Source organism: Elephas maximus, chromosome 3 (genome assembly GCF_024166365.1).
Source record: "Elephas maximus indicus isolate mEleMax1 chromosome 3, mEleMax1 primary haplotype, whole genome shotgun sequence".
NCBI lineage: Eukaryota > Metazoa > Chordata > Mammalia > Proboscidea > Elephantidae > Elephas > Elephas maximus.
This window is the reverse complement of record NC_064821.1, coordinates 146,658,808-146,678,469: the sequence shown is the minus strand read 5'-3', so window position 1 is coordinate 146,678,469 and position 19,662 is coordinate 146,658,808. Positions and strand designations below refer to the sequence as shown.

Below are 19,662 nucleotides of genomic sequence, written 5' to 3'. Positions count from 1 at the left end.
AAAGAACTGAACAGAAGATTTCAAAGGACCTCTCAAGAAGACAAAATATTATAATGACACATGCAAAGAGCTGGAGATGGAAAACCAAAAGGGAAGAACACGCTCGGCATTTCTCAAGGTGAAAGAACTGAAGAAAAAATTCAAGCCTCAAGTTTGCAATAGTGAAGGATTCCATAGGGAAAATATTAAACGACACAGGAAGCATCAAAAGAAGATGGAAGGAATACACAGAGTATTATACCAAAAAGAATTAGTCAATATTCAACCATTTCAAGAGGTGGCATATGGTAAGGAACTGATGGTACTGAAGGAAGAAGTCCAAGCTGCTCTGAAGGCATTGGCAAAAAACAAGCCTCCAGGAATTGATGGAATATCAATTGAGATGTTTCAACAAACAGATGCAGTGCTGGAGGTGCTCACTCATCTATGCCAAGAAATATGGAAGACAGCTTCCTGGCCAACTGATTGAAAGAGATCCATATTTATGCCTATTCTCAAGAAAGGTGACCCAACTGAATGTAGAAATTATAGAACAATGTCATTCATATCACATGCAAGGAAAATTTTGCTGAAGATAATTCAAAAATGGCTGCAGCAGCATATCGACAGGGAACTGCCAGAAATTCAGGCCGGTTTCAGAAGAGGATGTGGAACCAGGGATGTCATTGCTGATGTCAGATGGATCCTGGCTGAAAGCAGAGAATACCAGAAGGATGTTTACCTGTGTTTTATTGACTATGCAAAGCATTCAACTGTGTGGATCATAACAAATTATGGATAACATTGCGAAGAATGGGAATTCCAGAACACTTAATTGTGCTCATGAGGAACCTTTACATAGATCAAGAGGCAGTTGTTCAGACCAAACAAGGGGATACTGATTGGTTTAAAGTCAGGAAAGGCGTGCATCAGGATTGTATTCTTTCACCATACCTATTTAATCCGTATGCTGAACAGATAATATAAGAAACTGGACTATAAGAAGAAGAACGGGGCATCAGGATTGGAGGAAGACTCACGAACAACCTGCGTTATGCAGACGACACAACCTTGCTTGCTGAAAGTGAAGAGGGCTTGAAGCACTTACTAATGAAGATCAAAGACCACAGCCTTCAGTATGGATTACACTTCAACATAAAGAAAACAAAAATCCTCACAAGTGGATCAATGAGCAACATCATGATAAACGGAGAAAAGATTGAAGTTGTCAAGGATTTCATTTTACTTGGATCCACAATCAACAGCCATGGAAGCAGCAGTCAAGAAATCAAAAGACGCATTGCATTGGGCAAATCTGCTGCAAAGGACCTTTTCAAAGTGTTGAAGAGCAAAGATGTCACCCTGAAGGCTAAGGTGCGCCTGACCCAAGCCATGGTATTTTCAATCACATCATATGCATGTGAAAACTGGACAGTGAATAAGGAAGACCGAAGAAGAGTTGACGCCTTTGAATTGTGGTGTTGGCGAAGAATATTGAATATACCATGGACTGCAAAAGAACGAACAAATCTGTCTTGGAAGAAGTGCGGCCAGAATGCTCCTTAGAGGCAAGAATGGCGAGACTGCGTCTTACGTGCTTCGGACATGTTGTCAGGAGGGATCAGTCTCTGGAGAAGGACATCATGCTTGGCGGAGTACAGGGTCAGCGGAAAAGAGGAAGACCCTCAACGAGGTGGATTGACACGGTGGCTGCAACAATGAGCTGAAGCTTAACAAGGATTGTAAGCATGGCGTAGGACCGGGCAGTGTTTCATTCTGTTGTGCATAGGGTCACTATGAATCGGAACCAACTCAATGGCACCCAACAACAACAACAACAAGATGGCTGCTCACAGGCTTTTAAGACCCCAGACGCCAGTTACCAAAGTGGGATTCACATTTTCTTAACAAACTTTGTTATGCCAGTTGACCTAGGTGGCCCCTGAAATCATAGTCCCCAGACCTCAGGCCCTGCCACTCTATGCCTCAAAGTGTTTGGTTGTGTTCAGCAAACTTTTTAACGTTTGCTTTAGTCCGGTTGTGCTTACTTCAGATGTATTCTGTGTTGTACTTCCCCTTCACCTGAGATAATTCTTGTCTACTATCTAGTTTTTTTTAATGTAGTTAGTGAATTCCCTCTCTCTCCCTCCCCACCCTCTTAACCATCAAAGAATGTTTTCTTCTGTGTTTAAACCTTTTCTTGAGTTCTTTAATACTGGTCTCACACAATTTTTGTCCTTTTGTGCATGACTATTTTCACTCAGCATAGTCCCTTCGAGATTCATCCATATTGTGAGATGTTTCACAGATTCATCATTGTTCTTTATTGTTGCAAAGTATTCCATTGTGTGTATGTATCATAATTTGTTTATCAGTTCCTCTCTTGATGGGCACCTAGGATGTTTCCATCCTTTTACTATTGTGAACAGTGCTTCAATGAACATGGGTGTGCATACATCTATTCGTGTGATAGCTCTTATTTCTATAGGATATATTCTAAGGAGTAGGATTTCTAGATCATATGGTACTTCTCGACTCGATGGCACACTGGGTATGGTACTTCTATTTCTAGCTCTTAAAGAAAGTACCAAAATGATTTCCAAAGGGGTTGTACTATTTTACCTTCCCACCAGCAGGGTATAAATCTTCCAGTCTCTCTACAACGTCTCCAACATTTGCTGTGTTTTTTGGATTATTGCTAGCCTTGCTGGGGTGAGATGGTATCTCAGTGCAGTTTTGATTAGCATCTCTCTAATGGCTAAAATCATGAGCATCTTCACACGTATGTGTTAGGCACCTGGATATCTTCTTTGGTGAAGTGTCTGTTCATGTCCTTCCCATTTTTTAATTGGGTTATTTGTCTTTTTGTTGTTGAGGTTTTTCAGTTTCTTGATTATGGAGAGTAGATCCTGATGGGATAGATCGGAGTGAAAAAATTGTTCCCAGTTCGTAGGTGGTCTTTTTACTCTTCTGGTAAAGTCTTTTGACGAGCATAAGTGTTTGACTTTTAGGAGACCCCAGTTATCTAGTTTCTCTTCTGGTGTTTGTGCATTGTTAGTTATGGTTTGTATTCTGTTTATGCCATGTATTAGGGCTCCCAGTATTGTCCTGGAAACCCTGGTGGCATAGTGGTTAAGTGCTACAACTGCTAACCAAGAGGTTGGCAGTTCAAATCTACCAGGCGATCCTTGGAAACTCTATGGGGGCAGTTCTACTCTGTCCTGTAGGGTCGCTACGAGTTGGAATCGACTCAACGGCAGTGGGTGGTGAGTATCATCGTCCCTATTTTTTTTCCCGTGATCTTTATCATTTTAGATTTTGTATTTAGGTCTTTGATCCATTGTGAGTTAGTTTTTGTGCATAGTGTGAGGCATGGGTCTTGGTTCATTGTTTTGCAGATTGATATGCAGTTATGGCAGTGCTATTTTTTAAAGAGAATGTCTTATCCCCATTTAATGGACTTTGGGCCTTTGTCAAGTATCAGCTGCTCATAGGTGGACAAATTTACATCTGGATTCTCAATTCTATTCCGTTGGTCTATGTATCTGTCGTTGTACCATTACCAGGCTGTTTTGACTACTGTGGGGATATAATAGGTCCACTTTTTGGGTGGGTTTAAAATCAGGTGGTGTGAGTCTTCCCACGTTGCTGTTCTTCTTATCTGGTGCCTCTTCCCTTTCCCTTTCCATATGAAGTTGGTGATTTGTTTCTCCACCTCGGTAAAAAGTGCCGTTGGAATTTGGATCAGGATTGGATTGTATCTATAGATCGCTTTGGGTAGAATAGACAGTTTCACAATGTTGAGTCTTCCTATCCATGATAGTATGTTTTTCTACTTATGTAGGTCTCTTTTGGTTTCTTGCAGTAGTGTCTTGGAGCTTTCTTTGTATAGGTCTTTCACATCTCTTGTTAGATTTATTCCTAAGTATTTCATCTTCTTGGGGGCTATTGTAAATGGTATTGATTTGATTTCCTCTTTGAAGTTCTCTTTGTTGGTGTAGAGCTAATCCAATTGATTTTTGTATTTTTCTTTTTTTTTTTGTATCCTGATACTTTGCTGAAATTTTCTATCAGTTCCAGTAGTTTTCTTTTGGATTCTTAAGGGTTTTCTGTGTATAAGATCATGTCATCTGCAAATAGAGATACTTTTACTTCTTCCTTACCAATTTGGATGCTCTTTATTTCTTTCTCCTGCTTATTGCTCTGGCCAGGACCTCCAGAACAATGTGGAATAAGAGTGGTGATAAGGGCATCCATGATTCGTTCTTGTTCTCCAGGGGAATGCTTTCAGACTCTCTCCATTTAGGATGATGTTGACTGTTGGCTTTGTATAAATGCCCTTTATAATGTTGAGGAATTTCCCTTCTATTCCTATTTTGCTGAGAGTTTTTATCATGAATGGGTGCTGGATTTGCTAAATGCCTTTTCTGCATCAATTGATAAAATCATGTGGTTCTTGTCTTTTGTTTTATTTATGTGATGGATTGCATTGATTGTTTTTCTAATGTGGAACTATCCCTGTATACCTGGTACGAATCCCTCTTGATTGCGGTGAATTATTTTTTTTGATATGTTGTTGAATTCTATTGGCTAGAATTTTGTTCAGGATTTTTGCATCTATGTTCATGAGAGATATTGGTTTGTAATGTTCTTGTTTTGTGATATCTTTACTTGGTTTTGGTATCAGGGTTAGGCTGGCTACATAGAATGAGTTCAGAAGTATTCCATCCTTTTCCATGCTCTGAAGTACCTTTAGTAGTACTGGTATTAACTCTTCTCTAAAAGTTTGGTGGAGTTCTCCAGTGAAGCTGTTAATTCCAGATCTTTTTTTTTCCTGGAAGTTTTTAAATTACCTCTTCAATCCCTTCTTTTGTTATAGGTTTATTTAGTTTTTCTACCTCGATTTGTATTAGTTGAGGTTATCAGTTTGTTTCTAGAAATTTGCCCGTTTTTTCTAGGTTTTCAAATTTTGTTGGAGTACAATTTTTCATAATATACTGAAATGATTCTTTTCATTTCAGTTGGGTCTGCCGTGATAGCACACATCTTATGTCTTATTTGGGTTATTTGCTTCCTCTCTGTTTTTCTTTTGTCATTTTGGCCAATGGTTTATCCATTTTGTTGATCTTCTCAAAGAACCAGTTTTTAGTCCTGTTAACTTTTTCAATTGTTCTTCTATTTTCTATTTCATTTAATTCTGCCCTAATTTTTATTACTTCCTTTGTTTTGGTGCTCGAGGGATTTTTTTTTTACTGCTCTCTGATTCAGTTGTAGGGTTAATGTTCTGATTTTGGCCCTTTCTTCTTTTTGGATGGCTGCATTTATTGTTATAAACTGACCTGTGAGCACTGCTTTTGCTGTGCTATAGGGTTCCGATAGGATTTGTTTTCATTCTCATTTGATTCTATGAATTTTATTGTCCTTGACTTCTTCTATAATCCAGTAGTTTTTGAGCAAGGTGTTGTTCAGATTCCATTTGTTTGATTTTTTTCCTTTCTTTTTCTGTTATTGATTTCTACTTTTATGGCTTTATAATCAAAAAACATGCTTTGTAATATTTCAGGGTTTTGGATTGTGTTCAGGCTTGCTTTGTGGCCTAATATGTGATTTATTCTGGAAAATGTCCCATGTGCATTGGAAAAGAAAGTATACCTGGCTGCTGTTGAGTGGAGTGTTCTGTATATGTCTGTGAGGTCAAGTTGGTTGATTGTGGCAGTTATATCTTCTGTGTCTTCATTGAGCTTCTTTCTGGATGATCTGTCCTTCACAGAAAGTCATGTGTTGAAGTCTCCTACTATTATTGTGGAGCTGTCTATTTCTCTTTTCAATGCTGTTAGAGTTTGTTTTGTGTATCTCGGAGCCCTGTCATTGGGTGCATAAATATCTATTACGATTATGTCTTCCTGGTGTACTGACGCTTTAATAATTACATAATGTCCTTCCTTATCCTTCATGGTAGATTTTGCTTTAAAGTCTGTTTTGTCAGAGATTAATACTGCCACTCCTGCTTTTTTTTGATTGTTGTTTCCTTGATATATATATTTTTTCCATCCTTAATTTTAGTTTTTTGTTTTTTTGAGTTCTCTTGTAGGTGGTATATAGATGAATAATTTTTTATCCATTCTGCCACTGTCTCTTTATTGGTGCATTTAGTCCATTTATATTCAGTGTAATTATTGGTATGTATGAGTTTGTGCTGTTGTTTTCATGTATTTTTTTTTAGTGTTGACAGTTTCTTTGTTCTACTTAATTTTCTGTGCTGAGTCATTTTTCTTTATGTATTTTCTTTTTATCTTTTTCATTGTTGTTGCATTTGTACTTGCTAAATCTTTATGTTTTTCTTCCTTTTTATTCTGATGGATAAATTTGTTATTTTCCTTTCTGGCTACCTTAAAATATACATTTATTCTTCTAACTTTAAACCAGTCTTTCATTTGTTGACATTGCCTTTACTTCCTCTCCATGTGAAAGTTCTATGACTACACTATTTAGTCCATCTTTTTTTTTAATGTCATTATCTTTTACATACTGACACCTGTTTCCATAATTTCAGTGTTTTAGCTCTGACTTGTATTTGTGACTTCCCTATCTGGGTTGATATCTGGTTTTTCTGACTTGGGTTGTTATCTGGTATTACTGATTGTCTAACCAGGGGACTCCCTTTAGTACTTCTTGTAATTTTTGTTTGGTGTTTACAAATTCTCTAATCTTCGTTTTACCTGATAATGCCCTAATTTTGCCTTCATTTTTGAGAGACAGCTTTGCTGAATATATAATTTTTGCTTGGCAAATTTTTTCCTTCAAGGCTTTATATGTCATCCCATTATCTTTTCGCCTACATGATTTTTGCTGAGTAGTCAGAGCTTATTCTTCTTCTTATTATTTTTTTATTAACTTTTATTGAGCTTCAAGTGAACGTTTACAAATCAAGTCAGACTGTCACATATAAGTTTATAAACACCTTACTCCGTACTCCCACTTGCTCTCCCCCTAATGAGTCAGCCCTTCCAGTCTCTACTTTTGTGACAATTTTGCCAGCTTCCAGCTCTATCCTCCCATCCCCCCTTCAGACAGGAGATGCCAACACAGTCTCAAGTGTCCACCTGATATAATTAGCTCACTCTTCACCAGCATCTCTCTCCTACCCACTGTCCAGTCCCTTTCCTGTCTGATGAGTTGTCTTCGGGAATGATTCCTGTCCTGGGCCAACAGAAGGTTTGGGGACCATGACCGCCGGGATTCCTCTAGTCTCAGTCAGACCATTAAGTATGGTCTTTCTGTGAGAATTTGGGGTCTACATCCCACTGATCTCCTGGTCCCTCAGGGGTTCTCTGTTGGGCTCCCTGTCAGGGCAGTCATCGATTGTGGCCGGGCACCAACTAGTTCTTCTGGTCTCAGGATGATGTAGGTCTCTGGTTCATGTGGCCCTTTCTGTCTCTTGGGCTCTTAGTTATCATGTGACCTTGGTGTTCTTCATTCTCCTTTGATCCAGGTGGGTTGAGACCAATTGATGCATCTTAGATGGCCGCTTGTTAGCATTTAAGACCCCAGACGCCACATTTCAAAGTGGGATGCAGAATGTTTTCATAATAGAATTATTTTGCCAGTTGACTTAGAAGTCCCCTTAAACCATGGTCCCCAAACCCCTGCCCTTGCTCCGCTGACCTTTGAAGGATTCAGTTCATCCTGGAAACTTTTTTGCTTTTGGTCCAGTCCAGTTGAGCTGATGTTCCATGTATTGAGTATTGTCCTTCCCTTCACCTAAAGCAGTTCTTATCTACTAATTAATCAGTAAAAAACCCTCTCCCACCCTCCCTCCCTCCCACCCTCGTAACCACAAAAGAATGTGTTCTTCTCAGTTTATACTATTTCTCAAGATCTTATAATAGTGGTCTTATACAATATTTGTCCTTTTGCCTCTGACTAATTTCACTCAGCATAATGCCTTCCAGGTTCCTTCATGTTATGAAATGTTTCTCAGATTCGTCACCGTTCTTTATCGATGCATAGTATTCCATTGTGTGAATACACCACAATTTATTGAACCATTCATCCGTTGATGGACACCTTGGTTGCTTCCAGCTTTTTGCTATTGTAAACAGAGCTGCAATAAACATGGGTGTGCATATATCTGTTTGTGTGAAGGCTCTTATTTCTCTAGGGTATATTCCGAGGAGTGGGATTTCTGGGTTGTATGGTAGTTCTCTTTCTAACTGTTTAAGATAACGCCAGATAGATTTCCAAAGTGGTTGTACCATTTTACATTCCCACCAGCAGTGTATAAGAGTTCCAATCTCTCTGCAGCCTCTCCGACATTTATTATTTTGTGTTTTTTGGATTAATGCCAGCCTTGTTGGAGTGAGATGGAATCTCATCGTAGTTTTAATTTGCATTTCTCTAATGGCTAATGATCGAGAGCATTTTCTCATGTATCTGTTAGCTGCCTGAATATTTTCTTCAGTGAAGCGTGTGTTCATATCCCTTGCCCGCTTCTCGATTGGGTTGTTTGTCTTTTTGTGGTTGAGTTTTGACAGAATCATATAGATTTTAGAGATCAGGCGCTGGTCGGAGATGTCATAGCTGAAAATTCTTTCCCAGTCTGTAGGTGGTCTTTTCACTCTTTTGGTGAAGTCTTTAGATGAGCATAGGTGTTTGATTTTTAGGAGCTCCCAGTTATCGGGTTTCTCTTCGTCATTTTTGGTAATGTTTTGTATTCTGTTTATGCCTTGTATGAAGGCTTCTAAGGTTGTCCCTATTTTTTCTTCCATGATCTTTATCGTTTTAGTCTTTATGTTTAGGTCTTTGATCTACTTGGAGTTAGTTTTTGTGCATGGTGTGAGGTATGGGTCCTGTTTCATTTTTTTGCAAATGCATATCCAGTTATGCCAGCACCATTTGTTAAAAAGACTATCTTTTCCCCAATTAACTGACACTGGGCCTTTGTCAATATCAGCTGCTCATACATGGATGGATCTATATCTGGGTTCTCAATTCTGTTCCATTGGTCTATGTGCCTGTTGTTGTACCAGTACCAGGCTGTTTTGACTACTGTGGCTGTATAATATGTTCTAAACTCAGGTAGAGTGAGGCCTCCCACTTTCTTCTTCTTTTTCAGTAATGCTTTCCTTATCCGAGGCTTCTTTCCCTTCCATATGAAGTTGGTGATTTGTTTCTCCATCACATTAAAAAATGACATTGGAATTTGGATCAGAAGTGCATTGTATGTATAGATGGCTTTTGGTAGAATAGACATTTTTCCTATGTTAAGTCTTCCTATCCATGAGCAAGGTATGTTTTTCCACTTAAGTATGTCCTTTTTAATTTCTTGTAGTAGTGCTTTGTAGTTTTCTTATGTATAGGTCTTTTACATCATTGGTAAGATTTATTCCTAAGTATTTTATCTTCTTGGGGGCTACTGTGAATGGTATTGATTTGGTTATTTCCTCTTCGATATTCTTTTTGTTGATGTAGAGGAATCCAAGTGATTTTTGTATATCTTATAACCTGAGACTCTGCCAAAGTCTTCTATTAGTTTCAGTAGTTTTCTGGAGGATTCCTTAGGGTTTTCTGTGTATAAGATCATGTCATCTGCAAATAGAGATAATTTTACTTCTTCCTTGCCAATCCGGATGCCCTTTATTTCTTTGTCTAGCCTAATTGCTCTGGCTAGGACTTCTACCACAATGTTGAATAAGAGCGGAGATAAAGGGCATCCTTGTCTGGTTCCCGTTCTCAAGGGAAATGCTTTCAGGCTCTCTCCATTTAGAGTGATGTTGGCTGTTGGCTTTGCATAGATGCCCTTTATTATGTTGAGGAATTTTCCTTCAATTCCTATTTTGGTGAGCGTTTTTATCATAAATGCGTGTTGGACTTTGTCAAATGCCTTTTCTGCATCAATTGATAAGATCATGTGGTTTTTGTCTTTTGTTTTATTTATATTGTGGATTACATTAATGGTTTTTCTAATATTAAACCAACCTTGCATACCTGGTATAAATCCCACTTGGTCGTGGTGAATTATTTTTTTGATATGTTGTTGAATTCTATTGGCTAGAATTTTTTTGAGGATTTTTGAATCTATGTTAACGAGGGATATAGGTCTGTAATTTTCTTTTTTTGTGATGTCTTTACCTGGTTTTGGTATCAGGGAGATGGTGGCTTCATAGAATGAGTTAGGTAGTATTCCGTCATTTTCTATGCTTTGAAATACCTTTAGCAGTAGTGGTGTTAACTTTTCTCTGAAAGTTTGGTAGAACTCTGCAGTATAGCCATCCAGGCCAGGGCTTTTTTTTGTTGGGAGTTTTTTGATTACCGTTTCAATCTCTTTTTTTGTTATGGGTCTATTTAGTTGTTCTACTTCTGATTGTGTTAGTTTAGGTAGGTAGTGTTTTTCCAGGAATTCATCCATTTCTTCTAGGTTTGCAAATTTTTTAGAGTACAATTTTTCGTAATAATCTGACATGATTCTTTTAATTTCCGTTGGGTCTGTTGTGATGTGGCCCTTCTCGTTTCTTATTCGGGTTATTTGTTTCCTTTCCTGTATTTCTTTAGTCAGTCTAGCCAATGGTTTATGAATTTTGTTAATTTTTTCGAAGAACCAGCTTTTGGCTTTGTTAATTCTTTCAATTGTTTTTCTGTTCTCTAATTCATTTAGTTCAGCTCTAATTTTTATGATTTGTTTTCTTCTGGTGCCTGATGGATTCTTTTGTTGCTCACTTTCTATTTGTTCAAGTTGTAGGGACAGTTCTCTGCTTTTGGCTCTTTCTTCTTTTTGTATGTGTGCATTTATTGATATAAACTGGCCTCTGAGCACTGCTTTTGCTGTGTCCCAGAGGTTTTGATAGGAAGTATTTTCATTCTCGTTGCATTCTGTGAATTTCCTTATTCCCTCCTTAATGTCTTGTATAACCCAGTCTTTTTTCAGGAGGGTATTGTTCAGTTTCCAAGTATTTGATTTCTTTTCCCTAATTATTCTGTTATTGATTTCCACTTTTATGGCCTTGTGGTATGAGAAGACGCTTTGTAATATTTTCATGTTTTGGATTCTGCAAAGGTTTGTTTTATGACCTAATATGTGGTGTATTCTAGAGAATGTTCCATGTGCGCTAGAAAAAAAAGTATACTTTGCAGCAGTTGGGTGGAGTGTTCTGTAGAAGTCAATGAGGTCAAGTTCATTGATGGTTGTAATTAGGTCTTCCGTGTCTCTATTGAGCTTCTTAGTGGATGTCCTGTCCTTCTCCGAAAGTGGTGTGTTGAAGTCTCCTACTATAATTGTGGAGGTGTGTATCTCACTTTTCAGTTCTGTTAAAGTTTGTTTTATTTATCTTGCAGCCCTGTCATTGGGTGCATAAATATTTAATATGGTAATATCTTCCTGGTCAATTGTCCCTTTAATCATTATGTAGTGTCCTTCTTTATCCTTTGTGGTGGATTTAAGTTTAAAGTCTATTTTGTCAGAAATTAATATTGCTACTCCTCTTCTTTTTGCTTATTGTTTGCTTGATATATTTTTTTCCATCCTTTGAGTTTTAGTTTGTTTGTGTCTCTAAGTCTAAGGTGTGTCTCTTGTAGGCAGCATATAGACGGATCGTGTTTCTTTATCCAGTCCGAGACTCTCTGTCTCTTTATTGGTGCATTTAGTCCATTTACATTCAGCGTAATTATAGATAAGTAAGTGTTTAGTGTTGTCATTTTGTTGCCTTTTTATGTGTGTTGTTGACAATTTCATTTTTCCACTTACTTTTTTGTGCTGAGACGTTTTTCTTTGTAAATTGTGAGATCCTCATTTTCATAGTATTTGACTTTATGTTTGCTGAGTTGTTATGTTTTTCTTGGTTTTTATTTTGAGTTATGGAGTTGTTATATACCTCTTTGTGGTTACCTTAATATTTACCCCTATTTTTCTAAGTAAAAACCTAACTTGTATTGTCCTATATCGCCTTATATCCCTCTCCATATGGCAGTTCTATGCAACCTATATTTAGTCCCTCTTTTTGATTATTGTGATCGTTTTCATATTGACTTCAATGATTCCCTGTTTGAGGTTTTTTTTTTTTAAATTAATGTTAATTTGTTTTTGTGATTTCCCTATTTGAGTTGATATCAGGATGTTCTGTTCTGTGACCTTGTGTTTTGCTGGTATCTGATATTATTGGTGTTCTGACCAAACAATTTCCTTTAGTATTTCTTGTAGCTTTGTTTTGGTTTTTGCAAATTCTGTAAGCTTGTGTTTATCTGTAAATATCTTAATTTCGCCTGCATATTTCAGAGAGAGTTTTGCTGGATATATGATCCTTGGCTGGCAGTTTTTCTCCTTCAGTGCTCTGTATATGTCATCCCATTGCCTTCTTGCCTGCATGGTTTCTGCTGAGTAGTTTGAACGTATTCTTATTGATTCTCCCTTGAAGGAGACCTTTCTTTTATCCCTGGCTGCTTTTAAAATTTTCTCTTTATCTTCGGTTTCGGCAAGTTTGATGATAATATGTCTTGGTGTTTTTCTTTTTTGGATCAATCTTAAATGGGGTTCGATGAGCATCTTGGATAGATATCCTTTCGTCTTTCATGATGTCAGGGAAGTTTTCTGTCAGCAGATCTTCAACTATTCTCTCTGTGTTTTCTGTCCTCCCTCCCTGTTCTGGGACTCCAATCACACGCAAGTTATCCTTCTTGATAGAGTCCCACATGATTCTTAGGGTTTCTTCATTTTTTAAAATTCTTTTATCTGATTTTTTTAAAGCTATGTTGCTGTTATTTCCCTGGTCCTCCAGATTTCCCTGTCTGCATTCTAATTGCTCGAGTCTGCTCCTCTGACTTCCTGTTGCGTTGTCTAATTCTGTAATTTTATTGTTAATCTTTCGGATTTCTGCATTGCTGTCTCTCTATGGATTCTTGCAACTTATTAATTTTTCCACTATGTTCTTGAATAATCTTTTTGAGTTCTTCAACTGTTTTATCAGTGTGTTCCTTGGCTTTTTCTGCAGTTTGCCTTATTTCATTTCTGAGGTCATCCCGGATGTCTTGAAGCATTCTGTAAATTAGTTTTTTTATATTCTGTATCAGATAATTCCAGAATTGTATCTTCATTTGGGAAAGATTTTGATTCTTTTGTCTGGGGGGTTGTAGAAGCAATCGTGGTCTGCTTCTTTATGTGGTTTATTATCGACTGCTGTCTCCGAGCCATTACTAAGATACTGTAGTGATTTATTCTATATTTGCTCACTGAGTCTTATCTTGTTTTCTTTTCTTTCAATATACGTGGATGGGCTACTAGATTGTGCTGTCTTGATTGCTGTAGCCCTTGACTTACTTATGACCTATTACCAGCTGGTTTGGGCTGTTGCCGGATATATATGCCTGAGTCTATTCACTATTCTTGAGTAGAATCTGATTTTTGGTCATCAAGTGTGTGCTGCACCCTAACACCTATCCACCTTGAGAAATAGTTTTGATAGTTGTGTGCACCAGATTCTATTAGCAGCTGGGGTTCACATTCCAGGGGGGACAGGATGCTGACATGCTTCCCCCTAGTGTCAGTGAGGTAGGTGTGTCTCTATTCCTAAAGCACCTTGGTGGGAGGGCTCTGTAGCTGTACCTTAGGCCCCCAATGCAAGTACCTCTACAGATTGGTAGGTGTCACCCTCCTTAGACCTCTAAGGCAAGAGGCTAGGTGGTCTGGGGGGAGCTTCAGCCCTCAGTTCCCTGTTGTGGGTCAGTGAGGGCTCTGTTGAATAAGCAGAGATATCAGACCTGGGAAACTTGTTTTTCCAGTAAATCCTCTAAAAAAAAAATGCAGTCAGATCCCTATCATAAGTGTCTTTGCATTATAATAGCCATCTTGTTCCCTGTAGGGATGAAAGCCCGAGATATGGATCATATATGCTTGGCTGGAGCTGGTTCTGTGTTTTTAGTCCAATTAGGGAAGAATTTTTGGTCCCTGGGTTTTTTGTGGATGCTTCTCTCAAAAAAAAAAAAAGAAAAAAGAAAAGACCAAAAAAAAAAAAAAAAAAGGGAAAAGCAAAGCCGCGGACCCGGAGCCGTTCTCCCTCTGGCTCAGGAAATTCCAATGTTAATGAAGCCGCCTGACTGGGACGCTGGCTCCAGGCTCCAAAAACAGTCGCTGCTTCCCAGTAGTTGTTCATTCTCCGTCTCTGTCACTCAGGTCAACTCTTTAAATGTGTGTTTGTTTTTCAGGGTTCATAGATTGTCATGTATGTGATCGATTCACTGGTTTTTCCGAGTCTTTGTTGCAAGAGGGATCCGAGGTAGCGTCTACCTAGTTAGCCATCTTGGCCCCCTCGCTTATCCTTATTAACTCTACTTTGTGGATGACTTTTTGTTTATCTCTAGCTGCTCTTAAAATCCTCTCTTTATCATTGGTTTTTATATTTGAATCTAATATACCTTGGTGACTTTGTTTTGGGATCTACCCTGTGTGAAGTTTGATGAGCCTCTTGGATAGAAATTTCTTGTCTTTCACGATATCAGTGCAGTTTTCTGCCAACAAATCTTCAACGATTCTCTTTGAATTTTCTGTTATTCCCTCTACCCTGCCCCATTCTGGTAGTCCAATCACTCCTAGGTTATTCCTCTTGAGAAGAGTGCCACATAATTCTTAGCTTTTCTTCATTTTTTAAAATTGTTTTATCTGACTTTTCCTCAAATAAATTGGTTTCAAGTGCTTTATTTTCAATCTCACTAAGTTCTGACTTCTGTTGCCTCAATTCTGCTCCTATGACTTTCTGTTGAGTTGTCTAATTCTGTAATTTTCTTGTTAATCTTTGAATTTCTATTTCCTGTCTCTCTGTGCATTTTTGCAGCCTGTTAAATTTCTCATTGCAGTCTTGTATAACCTTTCTAAATTCCTCTATTGCTTTGTCTTTGTGTTCCTTGGCTTGGTCTGGATTTTCCTGGATGTCCTTGCTGATCTCTTGAAGACATCTCTTTATTAATATTTTGAATTCTATCTCTGATAGTTCCAAGACCTTATCTTCCTCCAGGAGGTTTCCTGGTTCTTTGTTTTGGTCTCTTGCTAAAGCCGTCACGGTCAGCCTCTTTATGTGATTTGTTATGGACTGTTGTGTATGAGGTATTAATAAGTTACTATATTTATTTAGATTTGCTTACTATCTCCTAGCTTCTTATTTTGTTTTGATATGCCCAAATAGTCTGATTGTGTGATCTGGTTTGATTATTGGCATTTTTGAAAATCTCACAGCCTGTCAGTAGGTGTTTAGAGAAACCTATTTACTTTCTTTGTGTGAATTCATCTCAGGTGACCAGGTCATCAGTCACCAAGTTTGTAGGGCTGGCTCTCACCTACAGTCCTAGACAGGCAGGGTTACATAGGAGATATTGGAGCAGGCACAGGTATCTGACTGCAGTAGGGGGTGATGTGCTGAGCAAGGTAGGGGGCTGATGGCTTCCCCCAAGTCTCTGGGTGGAAGGCATGTCCCTCTTCCCTGGATCGCATAGGTGGGTGGGTTTTACAGCCAGACTTTGGGCACTCAGTGCTATTGGCTGTAAGGGCTGGGAAGCACTACTTATTCTTGGACCCCTGTCATGGGTGGCTAGGTAGAGTAGGTGGAGCCACCAGTCCTCAGGCCCCTGATGTGAGTAGGTGAGGACCCTGCTTAATGGGCAAGTTGGTGTTAAATGTCACAAGTCTCCAGCCCTCTTGGGTGTTACAGTTGAAAATAGGCTTCAGGTATATACCCTGTTGTACTATGCTAATGAGGGCCTATGTTATTGAAATGGGCCCCAGAGGTATAGGCACAGGTGAAAGGCATACGAAGTTGGTGGGCCCCTTATATCTGTGCCTAGGAAAAAGGGGCTGTCCCTGCCCTGAGGTCCCAGCTTAGGGAAGATGGTAATTTATTGTTTCCTGTTTGTTATTTGTTTATTAATTTGTTCCATTTCCAAAGCTGAGACAATGGTTTGGGACACATGACAGGTCCGAATTCTGGCCCAGGGGGGTGTGGCAATTGCTAATGTCAAACCAGAACTGGAACAAAGTAGGGAGAGGGCGGGTGAAGGGGGGAGAGGTACTTCTCAGATGGGTAAGTGTCATCTTGATTCCCCCCCGGCCCCTGTAGGTCAGACGCTTTCACTTTACTTTTGCAGATTCAACACCACTTCCCCCTGACTCTGGAGTCTAGCGCAGAGTCTCCACCATTTGGTTTCTCCTGATGTGGAAAATGCGTTCCAAGCACGGCTGCTTGCCTCAGCCCACCCACTGGCCAATCCAGCGTGCAAGTTGCCGGCCAGGTCAGATGTGGTGAATCCTTTCTGCTTCTGAACTCTCTCACCCTCCCTTTGATGTTCAGTCGACTCCTCAACTTTGTCTTTGATGTTCAGGACTCCTAGATTGTCGTATATAATCGATTCACTCGTTTTTGAGTCTCTATTGTAAGAAGGACCACAGGAAGCATTTGAGTATTTCACCATCTTGGCCCCGCCTCCCAGATTTGTTTGTTCTTTTGTGAGTCCATGGTATATTCAGTATTCTTAGCCAACACCATAATTAAAAGCCATCAATTCTTCTTCGATCTTTCTTATTCATTGCCCAGCTTTCACATGCATATGAGGCAACTGAAAAGCACCATGCATTGGGTCAGGCACAACTTAGTTCTTAAAGTAACACCTTTGCTATTTAATACTTTAAAGGGGTTCTTGACTGCTGCTTCCATGGATGTTGATTGTGGATCCAAGTAAAATGAAATTCTTGGCAACTTCAACCTTTTCTCTGTTTATCCTGATGTTGCTTATGGGTCTAGTTGTGAAGATTTTTGTTTTATTTATGTTGAGATGTACTATGTACTAACGTCTTGTCTTTGATCATCATCAATAAGTGCTTCAAGTCTTCTTCACATTCAGCAACCAAGGTTGTTTCATCTGCATACCATAGGTTGTTAATGAGTCTTTCTCTAATCCTGATGTTGTGTTCTTCACAGAGTCCAGCTTCTTGGATTATATGCTCACCATACAGATTGAATAAGCATGGTGAAAGCATACAACCCTGATGTTCACCTTTCTTGCCTTTAAACCACGCAGTACCTCTTGTCCTGTTTGAACAGCTGCCTCAGTCAATATATAGTTTCATCAGGAGCACAGTGAAGTGTCCTGGAATTCCCATTCTTCTCAATGTTATCCATAATATGTTATGATCCACACAGTCAGATGCCATTGAATACTCAATAAAACACAGATCAACATCTTTCTGGTATCCTCTGCTTTCAGCCAGGATCCATCTGACATCAGCAGCTATATCCCTCATTCCACATCCTCTTCTGCATCTGGCTTGAATTTCTGGCATTTCCCTGTCGGTGCGCTACTACAACCACTTTTGAAAGATCTTCAGCAATATTTTAGTTGTGTGTGATGTTTATGATATTGTTCAAAAATTTCTGCATTCTTTTGGATCACCTTTCTTTGGAATGGGTGCAAATATGGACATCTTCCAGTCAGTTGGCCTAGGTAGCTGTCTTCGAAATTTCTTGACATAGTCAAGTTAGCACCTCCAGCACTGTATTTATTTGTTGAAATATCTCAATTGGTATTCCGTTGATTTTTGGAGACTTCTTTTTCATTACTGTCTTCAGTGCAGCTTGAATCTCTTCCTTCAGTATCATTGGTTCTTGATCATATGCTTCCTCCTAAAATTGTTGAACCTTAACCAGTTATCTTGGTATAGTGACTCTCCATATTCATTCTATCTTCTTTTTATGCGTCTTGTGTCATTTAATATTTTCTCTGTAGAATTCTTCAATATTGCAACTAGGATGAATTTTTTCTTCAGTTCTTTCAGTTGAGAAATGCTGAGCGTGTTCTTCCCTTTTGGATTTGTATCTACCAGTCTTTGCACATTTCATTTTAATACTTTCCTTTGTCTTCTCAAACTGTCCTTTGAAATCTGTTCAGCTCTTTGACTTATTTCTTCCTTTCACTTTAGCTAGTCTGACACCATTTTGGTCTTTTCTTTCTTTCCTGTTTTTTGATGACTTCTTGCTTTCTTCATGTATGATATCCTTGATGCCATTCCATAATTTGTCTGGTCTTTGATCATTAGTGTTCAATGTGTCAAATCTGTTTCTGAGATGGTCTGTAAATTCAGTTGGAATATACTTAACGTGGTATTTTGGTTCTCATGGACTTGCTCTAATTTTCTTCAACTTCTACTTGAACTTGCATAGGAGCAACTGATAGTCTATTCTTCAGTCAGCCCCTGGCCTTGTTTTGACTGATGATATTGAGCTTTTCCATTCTCTTTTTCCACCGATGTTGTCGATTTAGTTCTTATGTATTCCATCTCATGAGGTCTCTGTGTATAGTTCTCATTTATGTTGTTGAACCAAGGTATTTGCAATGAAGATTCATTGGTCTTGGAAAATTCTATCAAGAATTTATACACATGTATACATGTGTCTTGGTTATCTAGTGCTGCTATAACAAAAACACCACAAGTGAATGGTTTTAACAAGCAGAAATTTCTTCTCTCACAGTTTAGGAGACTTGAAGTCTGAATCCAGGGTGCCAGCTCCAGGGAAAGGCATTCTCTCTCTGTTACCTCTGGGGAAATGTCCTTGTTATCAATCTTCCCCTGTTCTAGTTGCTTTTCAGCACCAGAACGCTGGATCCAAAGGATGTGTTCTGCTTCTGGTTCTGTTTTCTTAGTGGTAGGAGGTCCCCCAGTCTCTCTGCTTGCTTTTCTCTTTTATATCTCAAAAGAGATTGATTGAAGATACAGCCTAATCTTGTAGATTGAGTCCTGACTCATTAGCATAACTGTCTCTAATCTTGCCTCATTGACATCATAGAGGTAGGATTTACAACACATAGGAAAATCACATCAGATGACAAAATGGTAGACAGTCATACAATAGGGGGAATCATGGCCTGGAGAAGTTGACACACATTCGTTGGGGGCACAATTCAATCCAAAAGAAGACACATGTCTATTATTATTTATATATATATCCATCTGTGTCTGTACTAAGCTGAACATGAGTTCACACTGAGGTCTCTAGCTTTAATCAGTATCACATGGATCTTTCTCGCCTCCCCCATTTGTCTGTAACTTTCCACTCCAACAATGAGAAACCTAGCTTCCAACATCTAAAGTTCATTTACTTTTTTTTTTTCAGTCCCAGTATTACATGTATAGTGGTTTCAGAATTGTTAACCTATACCACTGTCTTAGTCATCTAGTGCTGCTATAAGAGAAATACCACAAGTGGGTGACTTTAACAAAGAGAAATTTATTCTCTCACAGTCGATTAGGCTACAAGTCCAAATTCAGGGTGTCAGTGCTAGGAGAAATCTTTCTCTCTCTGTCGGCTCTGGAGGAAGGTCCTTGTGATGCATCTCTCTTCCCTTGGTCTAGGAGCATCTCAGTGCAGGAATCTCAGGTCCAAAGGATGTGCTGTGTTCCTGGCATTCTTTTCCTGGTTGTATTAGGTCCCCAGGTCTCTCTGCTCACTTCTCTCTTCTATATCTCAAAAAAGATTGGCTTAAGACACTACCTGATCTTGTAGACCTCATCCATATAACTGCCAGTAATCCATCTTATAACATCATAGTGATAGGATTTACAACATATAGGAAAATCACATATAATGGAGGACAATCACATAATACTGAGAATCATGGCCCAGCTAAGTTGACAGATATTTTGTGGGGATACAATTC

At 38.8% G+C, this 19,662-nt stretch overlaps 2 protein-coding genes across 6 annotated transcripts in view; one reads left to right on the top strand and one right to left on the bottom strand.

The window, feature by feature from the left end:
- ALG14 (ALG14 UDP-N-acetylglucosaminyltransferase subunit) overlaps positions 1-19,662 on the bottom strand; it is a 925,968-nt gene that overhangs the window by 232,411 nt on the left and 673,895 nt on the right. The gene's annotated exons all lie outside the window — the stretch shown is intronic.
- Positions 1-19,662, top strand: part of LOC126073260 (TLC domain-containing protein 4-like) — a 122,829-nt gene that overhangs the window by 97,663 nt on the left and 5,504 nt on the right. The window contains exon 7 of one of the 5 annotated variants that reach the window (XR_007516698.1): positions 16,099-16,242. The exons of 3 other annotated variants lie outside the window; for them this stretch is intronic. Coding sequence is in view for 1 of the 2 variants with exons in the window: in XM_049879726.1 (XP_049735683.1) it covers positions 16,099-16,120 (22 nt within the window). In the remaining variant the exon portion in view is untranslated. Of the gene's footprint in view, positions 1-16,098; positions 16,320-19,662 lie in introns of those variants that run through there. One more of the 5 variants, XM_049879726.1, reaches the window with a different exon arrangement.